This window comes from Sparus aurata, chromosome 11 (genome assembly GCF_900880675.1).
Source record: "Sparus aurata chromosome 11, fSpaAur1.1, whole genome shotgun sequence".
Lineage (NCBI taxonomy): Eukaryota > Metazoa > Chordata > Actinopteri > Spariformes > Sparidae > Sparus > Sparus aurata.
This window is the reverse complement of record NC_044197.1, coordinates 23,092,361-23,110,048: the sequence shown is the minus strand read 5'-3', so window position 1 is coordinate 23,110,048 and position 17,688 is coordinate 23,092,361. Positions and strand designations below refer to the sequence as shown.

The 17,688-nt window shown below is 41.7% G+C and overlaps 2 protein-coding genes across 3 annotated transcripts; one reads left to right on the top strand and one right to left on the bottom strand.

The window, feature by feature from the left end:
• Window positions 1-1,207: 1,207 nt before the first annotated feature.
• On the bottom strand, window positions 1,208-5,453 carry babam1 (BRISC and BRCA1 A complex member 1). 2 transcript variants are annotated; one of them, XM_030434552.1, is made up of 9 exons: window positions 5,298-5,453; window positions 4,231-4,676; window positions 4,089-4,147; window positions 3,883-4,003; window positions 3,684-3,762; window positions 3,540-3,564; window positions 3,304-3,433; window positions 3,103-3,189; window positions 1,208-2,271 (listed from the first exon to the last, which is right to left on the bottom strand). In XM_030434552.1, the coding sequence occupies exons 2-9, from the start codon at window positions 4,663-4,665 to the stop codon at window positions 2,071-2,073; spliced, it is 1,137 nt and encodes a 378-aa protein (XP_030290412.1). In that variant the 5' UTR covers window positions 4,666-4,676; window positions 5,298-5,453; the 3' UTR covers window positions 1,208-2,070. The 2 variants fall into 2 exon arrangements, with proteins under 2 accessions (XP_030290412.1, XP_030290411.1); XM_030434551.1 differs by having other exon boundaries at window positions 4,231-4,679; window positions 5,298-5,448.
• An 861-nt stretch (window positions 5,454-6,314) lies between these two features.
• Window positions 6,315-17,688, top strand: ushbp1 (Usher syndrome 1C binding protein 1). The gene is made up of 14 exons (XM_030432153.1): window positions 6,315-6,541; window positions 7,243-7,466; window positions 7,644-7,780; window positions 8,056-8,219; window positions 8,842-9,006; window positions 9,340-9,587; window positions 9,836-9,976; window positions 10,164-10,252; window positions 10,387-10,522; window positions 10,762-10,996; window positions 11,730-11,888; window positions 13,667-13,758; window positions 14,605-14,727; window positions 14,837-17,688. The coding sequence occupies exons 1-14, from the start codon at window positions 6,536-6,538 to the stop codon at window positions 15,000-15,002; spliced, it is 2,085 nt and encodes a 694-aa protein (XP_030288013.1). The 5' UTR covers window positions 6,315-6,535; the 3' UTR covers window positions 15,003-17,688.

Below are 17,688 nucleotides of genomic sequence, written 5' to 3'. Positions count from 1 at the left end.
AGTGAATGTGCGTTAAGATTGAGTGGATCATTCAAATCCTAATACTTAAAAAAAATGTATTTATGTCGTGTTAGTTCATGTTCTAGACTCGTAAATACTCCGATCACCTGATTACACACTTGCCTGAGGTCCCCTCACAGGTAAATCTAGGCATGCTGTTGGGTATTTGAACCAATAATAATGAATCTTTTTTTTTTTAAGCTAATCATGTGTTTTACATGTAAAATACTGACCTGAAAAAGTAATTAGTAGCCTTCAAAGGTCGAGCATTTCAGTATAAGTGCGTTGTTATTTTCCATTACTGGTCATATTCCCCTGATGCTGGGTATACAATGTAAACCATATGAGGAGTAAAAAGCAGAAAATACCAAACAAAAAACAAAAAAAATTCCACCATATCCTGTTCCAAGCAAGTACGGAAAGGAGTCATGGCAGCTGAGGAGTGAAAGAATGAAAACAATAGGGACCTGTCATTCTTCGGGGATGAGGGAATAACAAATTCTCCCTGCAGTCCAGACGCACTGGAACCTCCCCCCCCCCCGTGTCGTTATCTGCAGCGATGACGTGAGGACCAGCCGGCTCTTCTGGGGAAGTGTGTGCAAAAGGGGAAAGGTCCTCTGCGCCTGGGTTTTCCTGCTCCCCATTGTCTCCCTGACAATCTGTCCTCACTGGAGAGAAAACTAATTTATGTCAGAGTGACAGAACATGAGTGACTATCAGGAGTCGGGACAGACGCTGGATCGACTTCTGAACGAAAACAGGAAACCAAACACTCACATACTGAGATAAAAACACCTCTTTAAGATAACAGACCAGACACCTTTAGGGTGAAAGGAAAAGAAAGCTTCAGCTCTGAGTTAATATATGGTGGATAACAGATAAGGTTTTCATTGGTAGATGCATTAACTGCTTAATCATGCTGTCATTGGTCTGCAGATTCAGGAATTAGACACTGATTATGAAGACTGACAGTGGAGTTGTCTGGAGATTTACACTGAAACAGTGAGCTAAACGTCTAAACATCCATCAAAATTCACACCACAGACCAAAAATAGTTGTATTTAATACTTTTTTTTAACTATTCAGATAAATTTGACTATTCTCTAATCGTAATGGAGCACAGTGGGTTTCTGACAAACTCTTTGAATTCAGTCATCTCTAGAGGGGATTTGCTGCCATCTTCTGACAAAACCCCAGAAAGCACATATGAAGATTAAACATGCCTTTTTTTTAATATCCAGAAACAGCTTCAAAAAGCTTGTCTGTACAATGTGTTTCAAGTGCAGCTAAGCTGGCAGTACGAGGGGCCTTTTTCACAATCAATCGATCCATCAGTGCCACAGAGATCATTGTCAAAAGAGACATTACTGTACATTCTTTCATTGTCTATCATACAAGAGTGACTAATGATTGACAACCTTATAAAATAGAAAATACATTTAAAAAAAACAGGCAACAAAAGGTGACAAATACCAACTAAAAGGAAAGGCAATGTTACAGAACATGTGTCACATTAAAGGTCATTACATCAAAGCTTCAGAAGGCCAACTATGGAAAATTGTCCCAGGTTTGCACTGATTTTTACCCTTTAAGACTTACAGACAGATCAGTGTGGTCTAAGATTTGAATGAACCAAACGGATGATGAGGGAGTTAGTTTAACTAGCCTAGTGCTTTAACCATTGTGTAATCCTTTTTTAAATTCTTCCATTATCATGTCCCTCTACTTCCTGTTCCTGGACTCTCTGACAGTCATCTCATCCTCTGGAGACCTCCAGCAGGGTTAGGGGTTACTGTCTAACAATCGGATCATAAAATGATCCGGTTGTTAGCCTGTCCTTCCCAGTTCGGAACAATCAATGACTCATTTATTCTTCTATGGAGACTAAACGGTTAGATTTAATAGAAATGTGTGTTTTTTTTCTTTAGAAAGTCTGGTTTCCCTACATTTTCCAGATAGCATTATTGCTCAACGGCGGTTACGGGAAAAAAACCTAGTAATAAAGGTGTACACTTTTCTGATGAACTACAGTGTGATTTCACAGAAACAGGGCCTTGTGAGTGTGTCATTTTAGACTGTTGCCTCAATGTCCTGGGGGTCTTCCCCCTCCAGCAGACTGTAAGACGCATGGCTCTGAAAAGGTCTTTGTAATGGGTGAGCCAGAAGTTTGGCCATGCAGTTGTGCAGCTCGATGGCAGGTCCACTCAGGGAAACCTCAAAGCGGTAGCACATGCCCTTTGAGTCCAGGTTGCAGAAAGAGGTGTAGTTGTCCTGGAGACAGAAAACATACCACATGGTTGAAATGGAGCACGTAGAGTAATATCCAGATAATACATCTTTTGTTATAATTAAAGAGGCTTTAACAACATCCCTCCGCACTGATCAAGCTCAGGAAGATGGACAGAATCACTGAAATTAATTCACTGCCAATACAGAAAAGTACGGAATTGACAAACGGGTCATGTTGGGAAAACTTTTCTGAACTACTTCTGAGTTTCTTGACAGGTTAGGGAAACACTGTGCAGATATTACAGAGAGCAGAGGTGACACTGTACATGGCTGTGAGCACAGCTGCAGCTGCTCTGCTTGGCTGTGCTGGTTGAAGCTGTGGCACTGGATATGGTTATCACTGCTCACACTATGGCTGCATTTGTGGTTGAATCTATGATGCTATGGAGAAGGCTACGGCAGCTACACTGTAACCTTACTGCTTCTATTAACATTAGCCAAGAAAGCATCGTTAAGCTTTACCAGATTTAAACTTGCTTCTTTCAGATATGACAGATTTGTTCGCACATTCATTCACATTCAATAATTAAAGGAGCAGGACGAAGAAAAACATATATTTTCTTTTCCTGTCCTTTTCTAGATCACAACACAGGTTACTATCGTGGGAATAAAAAAGCATTTGAAAGGTACCATAAAAGATTCCCACTCTGACCTATCAGGGGTTCTATAAGAAGGTTTTTTCACACAGGAAGAAACACAAGTTAATAGTAAGTAATGATACACCACACCAAACAAATTTGAGCCAAACAACAACATTAATCTCAGTGTACAATCAAAACCAATAATCATCCCTTCATCAGCTTATTTACTTACCCTCCAGCTGGTCTCATCCCCCTGCTCATCCACCCCGTTGTGTAGGTAGACCACATCAAAGAAGAAATATGGTGACTGCAGCATTTTCTGTGGCAGGACACCAACACAAGAAAGATTTTCAATTCAGTGTAAAGTCAGTGTACTCCTAAAAGCAGCAAACTAAGACTGGAAGAGGGACGTCTCGGCAGGTCTCGTACTTACACTCACAGCCTCAGAAGGGTTAAACTGAAGCTGTCCTGCGTGACGGCTGTAGATGAGCACCGTCCGTACCACATACGGAGGAGGGATGGTTTGAACATTCTCCATCAATGGCAGCTCGATCTTCTGTCGACTACAAAGACAACAGAGGAAGAAGAGATGACCTTCAGTAAACACTTCTGTGTAACGTTTTTTGTATCTTAATAAACTGAAAAGGCTTATAATCAGAAAGAACTTACATTACATTAAGAAGATCTTCCAGGTCTACACAGGCCAGTTAAGACTGAAACTTCACAACTAAAATGTCTTTAATACACCAGGTATCACTTCACAGTAGGACATTTATCTTTATTGAAGAGTTACTTTTACAGTTAAAAGGATACTGAAGGAGTCGCACATGTTGGTCTCAAGGTCATACAGACAGCTGCAAAGCTCCCTGGGATCAGAGGTAAAGCCTGATAACTGAGGCATAAGAGAAGAAGGAAGACGATACTCAGAAATAACAGGATCCATGTTGCAGAGATGTAATGATAAGGCACAGTACGTAACATCTGGAGCAGATTATAACATTTCTGTACTCACCCACAGAGCATCATCATTGACCACCACCAGAGCAAACTCATGGCGTTTGTCAATCCTGTGTTTCGTTCGGACAAACATCTCAATCATCTTCTGGCATATATTCAGGGCGTTTGTTTTAGACCTAAATGGAGAGAGAGTCAAATTAAGATGGTGTGACAATGAAACATTAGCCCTGGGCTATAAAACTTTACTTTACTCCAGCTTACCCATTGAAAGACTCCAACTTTGACAAAGACATCTCCTCAGAAAGGTCTAAGCAGATGATCTGCCATGAGGAAGACAACGTTAGTAGTAAACGCTTTATGATGAAAGTAAGTCTTCCAAATAACAACTTTACTGTGGTCCTACCACTTTCTCTGGACAGTTGACACGAGGAACTCTGAGCTGGTACTCTGCTGGCGGAGGCACAGGTGTTGTCAATGTGGGCTGCTGCTGTGTGGGCTTCGGCCTGTCTTTGGCTGCAACAGCAGCAGTGGATAGTGGCACTGTGGCCCCGGCTGCTGCCGCTGCTGTCACTACAGCAACAGGGGCTACAGTCTGAGCTGCAGCGGCTGAGACGGTTGTGGTGGTGGAACTCGGAGGACTGTCGCTGGTTGAAGCTTCCCCCTCCCCTTCAACTCGACTTCCCACAGCGGGCTGAGATATGTTGGGGTTGCTGTTTCCACCGAGGCTGCCTGTGCTGCTGCGACGGTCTTCAGCACCTTCAGGGTTGGAGCGGGTCCGAGGCCGTAGCTCCACCAGACGCTCCTCTCCATCTGCAGGGCCTGGCTCTGGGGTCTCCATGGATACACAAGCTGCTAAAGAAGAGATGATGAGACACAGTTTAACCACACTTTTAACCAAAGATGTCCTCTACATTTACATATGGCTTGAATCATATGACATCAAAATGTAAATACTATTTGAATTGACCTAGTTGACTCTCCACTATGACTTCTCAAAAACACCAGCTGGATAACTGTCTATAAATCCTAATAATCTAAACAAGAGTCACCTTTTCATATCAACCCTGATCCAATAAGAAAGCTACATGATGCTTAAAATGACACCTGCCCACCCCAGTTATCTATACTAACTATATATCGTATTCACACTTTCATGCCCATAAAGAATAGACAAAGGTACCTAATAAAGCTGCGATTCTGTCCGTATGAACACAGGGTGCAATGTGGGGCTAACTTTAACAACAACACTAAAGTGTTTTAGCTTCAAATGAGAATGGTTTGGATAGAAATTCTTGTATAAAAGCGTCCGCACAGTCAGACAGTGAGTTCATGTGGCTAGCGCAGAGGGGCTGCTGATGTTTGATGACAGCGCAGTAGCAACGAGAGCTGTTAGCATTAGCTTTAAGATTAATCAAAGCAAAGCAGACGACTCGAAACGTATTACATGTTAAAATGCTCAAGGAGACTTACCTGGTAGGTAACTGCGAATTTTCTACGATTCAAATAAAATTAAACTCATTGAAAGTTGCAGAAATATTTCAGCGGCGACTTAACATTTGTTTTGATCGGATAACTTCCTTGCCGGAAATGATCGAATCCGGGAAAGCGAGGAGTCGGAGCATTATGGGTAATGGAGTTTATTGAGGAAAGTCACACTTCCGGCATCTCAGTCCTTCCTCTCAGCAGCCATCTAGTTATAGTGTTAAATATAGGCTTTAAAGCCTGTTGTAGTAGCAGTCAAAAAACAAATAAACAAAAAAATCAATTCAATATATTAGATATACATACATACATACATACATACATACATACATACATACATACATACATACATACATAACAATAATAAATAAATACATGAGTAAATAAGACTCAAATGCATGTTGTTTATCCTACATATATTTGTATTGCGCAGCATTCCTTTGCATTTTATGCTTGTATCCTTTGCAGTTAGATTGTCTCCAGGAAGTTTGGTTGTTTTTCTTTATATTATTCTATTTTTATATTATTTCATGTTTGCTTTGTTCTGCTTTTTAGTAGAGTAGATTGCTTTCGTTCATTTGTATTGCCCAGTAAACAGAGCCTCTCACCAAGATAAAAAAAAAAAAAATGGAGCGTTGTATCACAAGATCAAATGAAAAACCACATCCTAACTTTAAAAGGGCACACAGTGCCATTCTGAAGAATCTGGTACAGCCAGCTCGTCGGCTTAAAACTTTCAGAAAAGCCCAATTAATACAGCTGAAATTGTCTTAAACAGGGAGAAAGCAATAAAAATCCTTTAAACTATGTATTAACTCACAGCCATAGTCAAAACTGATTATGTTATTACATAACAACTTTGTGCATACTAACAGAGCAGCTCCAGTGTGTATCCAGAGTTTATTTTAGAGATATTCTACTATTAGAAAGGCATGGAAGCTAACTGTGGACAAAACAGGAAAGGACTCAAAGCGACGGGGAATGGGTGGGGATGACTTTCTGAGTGTTTTCCACTTACTTCATTCATCACACTAAACACTGTTTGGCAGACATGCAGAGAGCTGAGTGCAGCAGCAACTGACGAACTACTGGAAAATATAGCACAACGAAACAAAATAACAGGACTGACGAAAACATTCTTTCGTTTCAGTAAAATGTTTTACTTCAGGCGGTGAACAGTCACATGAGGAACTAAATCACTGCTGCAGACATCAGGATCAAGAACTATGGAGGTAAGTTATAATGATTTGTCTTGAAAATATGTCACTTATCATATTTCTACTCAGAAAATTTGGCAAATGCTTAAGTATCTGTTTATTATACATACATATGCATTTTACATAATGTAAATGTGAGTGTTTCTATTGTGACCGAAAGTGTTTCTTTGCTTTTTGCTCAGTGCATGGTCGGATTAAAAAGCCTTTCTGCATGTCTGTATTGAAATAGGTGGGTAAAGTGAATGTGTTACAGGATCAAGAATTCAAAATATGTATATATGGTTTGCACAATGTTAGCAACATATAGGTCTTCCATTCATTGTCATTTTGGCATATTTCATAGAGGGACTACATGTAGCTCATGGCAGAATAGAAGTTCTGATTTGATGTTTTAGGCATTTAGCCGACATTCTTTGTGGAAAAACAAAAGATGGTTTGGTCCACAAATATTTGCTGGGCAGGAAGTTGGATCTCAGGATGTTTTAGTTTCCTCCTTTTCCGCTGCTTAAAACAATAGCCGCAGCAACAATGTCTGCTACAAGGGCTTAACAGATTCTGTGTTGTGGACAGATGTGAATAAATACTGAGGGATATTTTGAAGAGCCACTCTTCATTGGATGAATGTGTGCATATTGGTCCACTTGTATGTGTATGACTGAAGGAAAACGACTCTTTACAAACACATCGATGAAAATGAATGCTAATGTCTCTTGCAGGATTTCAGCCTGGTCAGATGTGACAGTCTAGATACTGGATCAGAGTGTTACAGGGAGGTGATGACACCGATCGACCATCTGACCCTTGACCCCGAGGGCTCTGACCCCACGTCAAACCTCGAGCCTTCACCAGCAGAACTGGCCCAGTGTGAAGCTGAGGTGGGCACGCTGCTCAACATCATCGCTGAACTGAACAAGAAGATGGGCTCATTAAAGGCACCGAGGTAGCGTCAGTGAATAACATGAGCGACGACATGGCTCTGAATGAATGGACTGAAAAAGTGTTTGCTGTTTGTTCTTACATATTTTCAATCAATATGCATTATATGTTGCTCTGCCTATAGCTATAGTCTCAGAATAAACACAAATTAACAAACATGTGAATGCTGTGTTTTCTCCAGTGAACCAGGAGATCTTAGACCACCAGGACCATCAAGGCCTCTGGTCCCAGACCTGCTGTCCCACCGGCTGGCGAGAAGCAGCCCAGAGAGGAACACAGCCTCTGCCGCCACATCCAAACCTTCACTGACCAGCCGAGGTTGAGCATAACTTTGTCTTTATTCATCAGAACATGTCTTTTGGATGCTGTGCACCTGTACTACAGGTGAACATTCCTCCAACAAGAATTTCTGAGTCCAAAAGAGCAAATGATGTATTATTTTAGATATTCACTCTAGTCTGTAAAAGACTGCAAGAAAAGCGGGCGACATCCATTTTTATTTCATTCATATACTGAGGCTATTCTAGGTAGAATTAGACTGCCCCTCACTTCATGTTATATGATAAACTGTGTCTATACTTTTCTCCCACTAGGGGGTGGTGGTGTAATGTGGACTACACTCCAGGAGGTTTTATCATCAGTGGAGGACTCGATCAGCTGTAAAAGGTCCTGGGCCGCCCCCATCACAGCTTCTGACCAGGACAAGCACCAAGAACACCTGAGAGCAGCTCAGGAGAGCTGGGTTAAGGCCACTCAGGTATTAAAACGTTTTTCATAAAAAGACAGAAAGAAAGAAAGAAAGAAAGAAAGAAAGAAGAAAAGATTCTGATGACAGTTTGATGTGTTTGAATTGTTGTTACAGCTGAAAATTCAACGGAAGTTTTAAGTTTAATGACAGCCTAATCATCTGTATCTTCACAATCTTTTAATCCAGATTAATATAGTTAACTGAAATTTAACTAAAAACTAGTTGTAAAAAAACATTTCAGTTACTTGAGATAAAATAAAAACTTTAACGACACTGTGTACTTCAGAAATGAAATAACTTTAACTAACTAATAAAAATGAAGTTCTAGTCAGTTTGGTCAAATGTGTCGACGCAACAAGCACGTGGAGGCGTTGGTGCACATTGAGACTCAGATGTCTCCATGACTGTGAGTCAGTCAATGCACAGATATACTAACTCTGTTTCATAAACTCTGACTGAAATACTATAAATCCCCCAAAATGTCACATAGAGGTTTAGTATTGCTGTGTCTGTCTGAGTTTAAATGAGTCCATATGAGGACTAAGATATGTTATTGTTCAGGCTATCTTTAGACTCCCATAATATAGTAAGTATAAGGATAGTAATAGTAATGTTGGCTCTCTGGTTGCAGATATTGGAGGACATGGAACGAGAGTTTGGGATTAAATGCCCACCAGGCCATCTGAAGGACCAGCATCAGGAGGACTGCCTGGATCTGGAGAAGTATGATTCTGCCCTCAGAGGCAGCATGGAGGAGCAAAGCACCATCAGCCAGCTGGAGGAGGAGAAGAACAAGGTGGGGAAGGCTCTGCTGTTAGTTATATATAAAGGTGCCAAAAACATGAATTGATTTAAGATGTGTAAGTACATTATGTACAATCAGGTACTGATTCAGTTTGACCGACTTGTTGGTGGCTCAGAGATTTGAGATATAGTGATGTTAGACATCCAAATTCATGTGGTTGATTCTGTATGATATCAGACCAGGAGGATCACCTCAAGCTTCTATTTTGTTAGCTGAAATGAACACCTTTTATTTAGAAGCCTAAATACCACAAACATGTGGTAATTCAACACGTCTCATGAGATCAGACAAGAATAAACACAACTCCTATCTCTCATCCTTCAGCTGGTTGGTCTCCATAAAGCCTGGAGGTCTGGCAGTCGCTCTCCCTCCTATCGGTCCACGTCTGGAGCTCTCAGTCCAGACTGGGCCTCTCCTCCTTTCCCTGGCTCACCTTTACTTCACAGGAGAACAGCCAGAGCTGTAACAACTCTGTCTTTGGGTGTGGATGGTTCTCCTCTGGGGTCTGTTAACTCATGCAGTCCTTGTCCCAGCCCCATCAGCCTGGAGTCTGAGACAGAGCGTCTGAACAGGTGAGTCTGAGGAGGGCTGCTTACATTACACTCATTGAATAGCCATGTTTTGGTTGAGTATCGTTCGTGAGGCATTTCACATTTTTAATAACAAACAAAAACAGTGACCATTTCTTTCATTCTGGTGCATATTTCAAATAATGTAAAGACACAACTCAACAAAGGTCTGGTCTTTTTTGGACATTTTGCTTTGGAGATGTCGCACATTTCGTCTTTAACGCTCCTCATCCCCTCCCTCATCGTCTCAGGTGCATTGAAAGGCTGCGGGCCAAAAATGAACGTCTGACTGCAGCTCTGGAGCGAAGGAAGGGAGAGTCCGAACAGATCAGTCTCACACTGAACAGACTTGAGGCCGACTGCTCTGCTCTTCAGATGGCTCTCACATACTGGTACGCACACTAAAACACACCTGACACACAGCACAAAGGCCTGTCTGCACGCATACTCCGCATCCGAAAACGTCCTTTGACGTGTGTCTAAATATTCAATGTGCGCACGTCAGCAGTCTAACAGTATTAATTTAGGTTCTTCTCCCCCAGTGAGGTCATATTTTGTCTTTGTGGTTGTGATTGACAGCGAGGAGTGCGAGGAGGCCTACAGCGAGCTGCTGTCACTTTATGACGCCAAGAAGCAGCAAAGCATTCCTCTGCAGACAGACTCAGCAGGTGTTTGAATACCATGTTTTAATAATACTTACAACTAAGGGCACGCATCCCTTCACATACGTATACAGTTGGTATGCATGCCACACACACACACACAGATACACAGGAGGGCTCACAGTTTCTCCTCTAATCAGAGGCAGCCGGTGACAGGCAGCCGCCCGACAGTTCATCAGCCCCGCTCAGGAACATGGGAGCTGAAGAGCTGTCCACCTCCTTCTCAACAGCAGGGGTCACAGAGGAGACGGAAAGACACAGTCACCCGGGCCAGAGGTGATACTTTAAAGCACTCTTTGTACATTCAAAGCACAGTCAGAGGAATGGGTGGAAAGGAAAACATGTGTCAGTGATGGCTGTAGGTCAGACTGAGAGCAAAAATAGATAAAGAGGGAAAGTTTATAAATACTGCATGAATCATCCCGCTCCACCACTAAAGATCGATATTGACTAAATGTTTCAAAAGCTATCAGGGATGATTCAGTGAACTGTGGCCTGTAAACCCCCCCCCCCAGGACGCCTGAGCCGGTGGAGCGAGAGGCTGTTCTCCGTCAGAAAATCAAGCGCCTTAAAAGTGACCGGGCGGCCCTTTGTCTACCTAAGCAGAGCACAGGAGCTGAGGGCAGAATGAGCCCAGAAACTGGTCACCAGGCCGGATCGAGGGGAGGACATGTGACTAAAGATAACGCCAAACCTTCAGATACCAAGAAAGAGAAAGCCTCCCTCTTCTATGAACTCATCTCTGTCAGGGTAAGAGTCGACTGTCAAGTTGTTTTGAGGTGAATTTTTAGAGGGAAACTCTTTTTTTTTACGACATAACTTTACACTTAGCTCACAATGCCAAAACACAGTGTTCTGAGGTCATATAAAGTACATGTATGAGCACTGCTGGAATGTAACCACGTCCTTCTACTCAAGCACTCAAGTATGAGGGCTGAGAAAGTACAATTTTAGTTCTTTAGCTGAGTGTTTCCATTTTTTGCTACTTTGTACCTCCACTGCATTTTGGAGGAAATACTGCACTTTTTTCTACCTCACTACATTTATTTGATAAGGTTAGGTACAAGTTACTTTGCAGATTTAATTCTGCATCAGAGCGAAAATTCAAAAGAAAGATAACATTTTCCTGTGGCCATCATGGGATTACCAGCCAGTATGTTCTACTTCTTCTGGACAGATACAATCTTGCATATAACTCCATGTAAAAACAAAATTTGCCTTGAATTAAACAAACTAGATATGCCATGTCGATAAGTGAACCTTTAGGGTGCTGGTTGGTGCATAGTGTTACCTTTAGACTAAGCTGTTTCCTACTCTTCCCAGTTGGAAGTCCGCCTATAACGGCCCACACCAGAACCAAATGGAGTTAAAACCTGCAAAATCTGTGATGGAAGAAGTTTCATCACAGGTTTTAACTTCACTTGTGCTGTTTGTGTGATAGACTATTTAAACACAGTGATGTATGGTTTTACTCTGTGTTCAGGAGGAGATGTCAGATCTGCGAGCTCTCATCCGCCTCAAGGAGAAGGAGCTGCGGTGTCTGGAGTGGAGTTTAATGGCCCAGAAGGCCCAGGAGGCGGCTGGAGCTTTCGTTCCAGAAAGCCTCAGAGAAGAGCTGGAGGACTGTAAGACCGAACAACAGGTAGGACCACCTCCATCAGCAGCAACGGAGGCTTTTTTCTTTTTAATTTTCAAATAAGTCAAGGTGAAACGAGCAAGAGGGAGCAGGACGTTGGTCTACTGTGGCAGACCCGATTCAAATCTGGGTGTCCCACATGGGAAATCACACATCTACCAAAGCAGAATCCCTCCAGGCCAAGAGGGATATTTCGGTTCTACAAGGTCTTCTTCTGGGCTGTCCTGTCGCCGCAGCACAGATTCATACCGCACCGCACACCTCCGTCACCGCCAGATGAGAAAGAACTGAACATCGGCTTCACACATTAGCTATGACTGCACACACAGGGCATCAGAAATACGGCTGCACACACTCTGGTGCCTTAAGGGTTCAAATGTCCTCAAAAACTGGTTTCTTTTCTTCCTCGATAGGTCTTTTAGATGGTTTAAAGGAACAGAGATTTTATCTGTCTGCACGTGGTCTGACCAAATATCCCTTTGTTTGATTTTACAGACTGATTTACTTCATCCCTTTAGCTTTGTCAATCAAAATAACATGGCGTCTACTTACAGCATGAGTGATTATGTTGCTTTCTGCACCATCTTCTCCATACCTTGAGATCAGTAGGTCCACTAAGATAGACAAATATGATGAATCGAAAGTGATGATCAAGGTGGGAAATCAAAAAATCCAAAAAATAGAGGTTAAATGGGGACTTGCTTTAAAATGTTCAGAAAACAACTGTTAAAAACAAAAACATAAAATGGCTCCACACAGCTCGTCTGGTGGAATTCAAGTCTCCAGAAGCTACGAAATCCCAAAATGATTTTGAAAAGATGATATTTATTCCTCTTTTCAAGCTCAGATTGTCACTGTAGCTGTTAAGCTAATAGCATTAGCGCACACTCCGTCTGAAGAGGGAGCACAACATCTCTACTGCAATCAAATTTCAATTCAGGAAACCTGGATTACGGACCGGCTCTACAGAGCTATTTTGTCTTTAGGGGGGTTTTTGGGTCATATTTTTACATTTAAAAAAAAGTTGCAATCCACTTCAGTTTCATTAGGAGATTGCTGCAATGCTGTTTTGCTGTGAAGCTCAAGAAATATGACTGAATAGAAATGACTGATTTTAAAAATTTGAAAAAAAACTATAATCTTAAATTAAATAAAAATAATTATGCTACTGTATAGGGCACTTTAACCTCTTCAGTTCTCTTAAGCTTATTAGAATGAAGCCATTTGTGAGTGTCAGAATCATTCTTCAGCGAAAGGTCCTATTAATAAGAAAAGTGGATTTTTGAGCTTCATTCCCAACTCATCAAAAACTGCTGCTGGGATTATAGGAGGGTCCAGCCGCCATCCCAAAGCGTCAGTTGTTGTTTTTTTTACCTTTAAACTGTGACATGTTGGATAGTCACAAGGTGAACAAGACCAGGTCATGACTATGTGGCTGCAATGTGTATGGTCCATGTGTGAAAATGAGGCCACTTTGTCACAGAGGCAGATAGTTAAGGTGTCTATAATGTGAATTTCAGGGATATTAAATGCTCATGTGTTATTCTCTGTCGGTCCCATGAATATTTTTAGTTAAAGTGTGCTAAAGCAGAAGATCACATGGCGCTACGTTTGAGTAAAGAAAACAGATACCGTACTTTCCCCTCCCTCCTGCTCTTTCATCTGCTTCTACCTGGGAACAGACGCAGAGGCTTTGAATAACTGTGTATACCATGTTCATTAATACAGAACTGAATGGGGTGTAAGAAGATAAATGTAATCCTCTTTAATTGCTTTGTTTTCAGAGACTCTGTGAAAGCGCGGCTAAACTGGGTGCTGATGGCGACATCACTCGGACCCGACCCATCCTGAAAGAGCTGCAGGCCGTCCTGCAGAGGTGAGACGCCGTTGCTCTGCTTTTTTAAACACTGAGGCTGCAGGGGGCTGATTTTGTCTGGCCCATGCATAAAAAAAAAACATGTTACTTACCTACATGTGTTACTGTGAAATACTCACAATAAAAGCACCTATTAAGCAGCTTATATATAACATATTCAATAAAAGTGTCTTTACAAGGACACCTGGTAAATCGATGCAGTGAGTTCAACTGGAGACATTAAGTTCTCACAGATACATAAAGGTTCCTGATGAGATGTGCAGGAAATGAATCATTCAGACGTCTGTTGTCTGGTTTTATCTGTTGCTTAGGAACGCTATCAGCACAAATGCAGTATATGGGCATTAAAGGCTCGCAGTTCTTTCACACTGTTGCTTCAGAGAACATCCTTTGTCTCCTCTGACCTCGCACAGCGAATATTTAAAGCACAGCCATTCACACTTTCCAGCACATCCACTCTTTAGTGAAGGAGAGATCTTTAGATTCATATGAATCCTGACAGGAAACATCAATCAATCGATCGACATCAGGGAAAATATTCAGCTGATCGAGCCATACAGATAAAAATCATTAGTTGTTATACTTATTTATTCAAATCTAGCTTGACTTCAACGAACTACAACTTAATAATAATATGATATATAAAAGTATAACATCCTCAGAAGACATTTTTCTGCATTGAGTACTTTCATTTTAAACACAAAGTACATTTACCTGATAACACCTTTACTGAAGTACATATTTCAATGCAAGACTTTTACTTGTAATTGAGTATTTTGACAGTGTGGCATTAGCACTTAAAGGACCTGGATACTTTGTCTACCACTGTGTTTCATCTGATCTCAGGGAACAAGCTCTGAAGAAGCGGCTGGCTTTAGTCCATGACTCAATAAACACAGCTGTGACGGACAACAGCCCACACAGGAGGGACAACGGGGAGCAGATTGCTCGGCTCACGCAAGCTCACAGGTAAGTATCACAGGAATGGTATTATGTCTTCGTTCATTATCATCTCGAAAGTAGTAGCTCTGTAGGGCCATTGTGACGTGTAGTAAAATCCTCTCCTCTTCCATTCCAGTAAAGCCTTGAGTTCGTACCGGCAGATTCGCAGGAAGTACCGAGAGCAGGTGTGGCGGCTGGAGCAGAAAGTGGCAGCCATGACGGAGAGTCACCACCAACAGAGTGGAGCACCGAAAGCTGCAGGGGAGGCATCAGAGTGGAGGAGGGAAGAGACTGTCCTGTGATAGTTCAGCCAGAGAGTCAGTCAAATATATCCACATCAACTGCAACGTCCTGCTCAATTCAGCTCACTCAGGCCATGTGATTTTTTAAAATGATTTATGAAGTTATTGCAGCAAACAGAAGCCTGATAACACAGCAGCACAGCTGGTTGGTCTTTTTATTAAGATGTGTATAGAAGTCATATCTTAACTTAGTTTTCTATCCTTGTAAAGAGACATAAACGTTTTCATCCATTTGCTCTGTCAAGATCTACAGATATCTGTTCAGGCATCATTTACTCTTGAGAGGTAAATATAGAGTATGTAGGGCAGTCGAACATGTAAATCACTCACAGTTCTGTCTTTCCAACCTTTGAGAGTCACCAATAAACTGGATTCCAGAGCTTAACTTGTCTAACAGGAGTCACACGTCACAAGACACATGCCTTATTTCAGAGAAACAGCTGTCATGCAGTCATGAATGTGTAAAGGCTGACTCAAGGACTGACCCCACTGAGGACCTAGGGACTGACCTCGAGAGCGCACATGTCCTTTTTCCCGTCCAAGCCGACTCTATGAAGCCGCTCCCGGTCGGCCGAGCTGTCATGACAATGCTCCGCGAAAGGGGGATGGGGGCCGATGGACAATGGTGCACATGATGTGCACACAAAATGTACGGCCAGCCCTTTTGTCTTCTTCGCACTCACATAGTGCCCTCCATTTTGATCTCTCTGTATTGCCCTTTTTCCATTTCTCTTAATCGAACATGCTCAAAAAGTGATTGGATTCAAGTTATAAAAAACAAAACAAAAATAAACTCCTAGGGCTGACAGTCACAGACAGGATGGGGAGGCCAGACGGTATTAAGATGAGAGTGAATAAGCCAACAAGCACGTTTAGGACTCTGTGGCAACCTGGACAATGACATTAAGACATTATATGATTTGACATTCCAAACTGTGCTGTGATGTACATTTTGCTTATAGCCAGCAAAAAGCTTTAACAACAAACTAGTCAAAGAGCTCTCCAGTGAGTAATTTTTGCATTTGTATAGCATCGTGGGACTCACAATGAAGGGTTAAATTTAAAAAGTCGATGCAACAGAACCACATATGTTGCCTTTTAATATTACATGCATTCTTCTTTCTTGTCAAAACCTCCTGCCTACATTACCCATGATGCAGTTTTGACTGTCAGGAATTAGATTTAGGTGTGTTACTGTGCATTCATCTGCTGTCGTAAAACATAGAAAAAACAAATTTACTGACTGGGGAAATTCAAGTGAAATGAAATCCAACAACGACTCAGAAGGTCTGACAACATTTTTGAACACGAGTTTCCAAGTTGACTTCATGTGATGCTGAAACTAAGTAGACGAAAGTAAACATCAGGTTGATGGCAAGCTCCCAGGAAGAGTGCCCGGCTTTGAAGCCAGTTTTCGTAGCGGCTAAACAGTATGATTACATCGTCACATTATGCACTTCAGCTCGAAAATACTTATTCCATATGCTTACATTGTGAAAGAAGTGTCTGTAAGACAAGGGCTACATATCTTGGAGTGTCAAAACCCTGAAAATGACTCGTTTCACTGTCTGGAGCCATTTGGTCAAATAGAATTTGGCGAGTCTAGCAGAGACACATGATTAAATTGGCTTTTGGCTTCAAAAACTGAGCAGCTTTTATAGGCATGAATTGGGCGCTGCCTCTAAAACTGTGTCCAGATTTAATATAACGTCATCGGTTGATGGTCAGATACTCCAAACCAAAGTCATGTATTGTATACTCATTGTATCGTCTTCTTTGCTCTTCCTGGTCACGCAAATACTGGAAACAGCTGTCAATGCGTTGTTTCAACATTCTGAGCAATAAAATGCAAAACAGCTTCTTTTTGGCATCCATGCTCCCACATACTGGCATGAAGCACATGAACACACCAAAGTCAGAAGAGGGACCTCCCAACTCGGGAAATGGGATCACCTGAGGAGAATGTGAATGCATCATTATGCTCAAGTCCCGAAGTGCTGGGCTTTGAAACCAGTTTCACATAGTGGCCAAACTGTGTGATTACAACATCACGTGGTGCTCATGGGCCCAAAAAGACTTTTTCAATTAAGTTTCCCCATTAGACAACGCTGGCAAAACAGTGGATACATGTTTCTGAGCATCACAGCTCTCTGCCAAATGACTCGTTTTCATTGTCTTAATTTCAGCCAATCAGTCTGACAACACTTGGAAAGTCTAGAAGAGCTGAACCATTACATCATTTTATTCCCACTGAAGTTAGCAGAGTGCAAAACCTCAGCAGCTCAACCAATGGAAGTCTCAGCAGCTTTTCTAGGAATGTTCAGGGCTCTGCCTCCAACACTAGATCCAGATCCCTCAATATATCCAAGAGTAATGCTATTAGTGGCTAATGTAGCATTGTGTCGCTGACTTCAAGGGGAGATGAGTACCAGGCTGCAGAGGTGGAGGGACTTCACTTCTTTCTAACCACACCTCCAAACTTTTTCAATTTCAAACTTGTAGTCCACAACTGACACTGACTCAACAACAGTAATAAAACACCTGTATTAACTAAATATACAATAATTGGAAATAAGACTGTACATGTATAGATGTAGGCAACTTCTTGTTTATAATGTTGTATTTGTGACACTGTTGTATGTAATACAAAATATGAATATCAAAAGATAAAGTATATAGACATGAA

Coding starts and splice junctions, on each gene's coding strand:
- babam1 (XM_030434552.1), bottom strand. CDS start 4,665: ATGGAGACCCCAGAGCCAGGCCCTGCAGATGGAGAGGAGCGTCTGGTG. Junction 3,565..3,683: donor CAACATGTGCGACTCCTTCA/GTATCCTTTTAA, acceptor TGGCCTGTGTAG/ACCTGGAAGATCTTCTTAAT. Junction 3,434..3,539: donor GAAGATCTTCTTAATGTAAT/GTAAGTTCTTTC, acceptor TTGTCTTTGTAG/TCGACAGAAGATCGAGCTGC.
- ushbp1 (XM_030432153.1), top strand. Junction 9,977..10,163: donor CAGATGGCTCTCACATACTG/GTACGCACACTA, acceptor TGTGATTGACAG/CGAGGAGTGCGAGGAGGCCT. Junction 10,523..10,761: donor CACAGTCACCCGGGCCAGAG/GTGATACTTTAA, acceptor CCCCCCCCCCAG/GACGCCTGAGCCGGTGGAGC.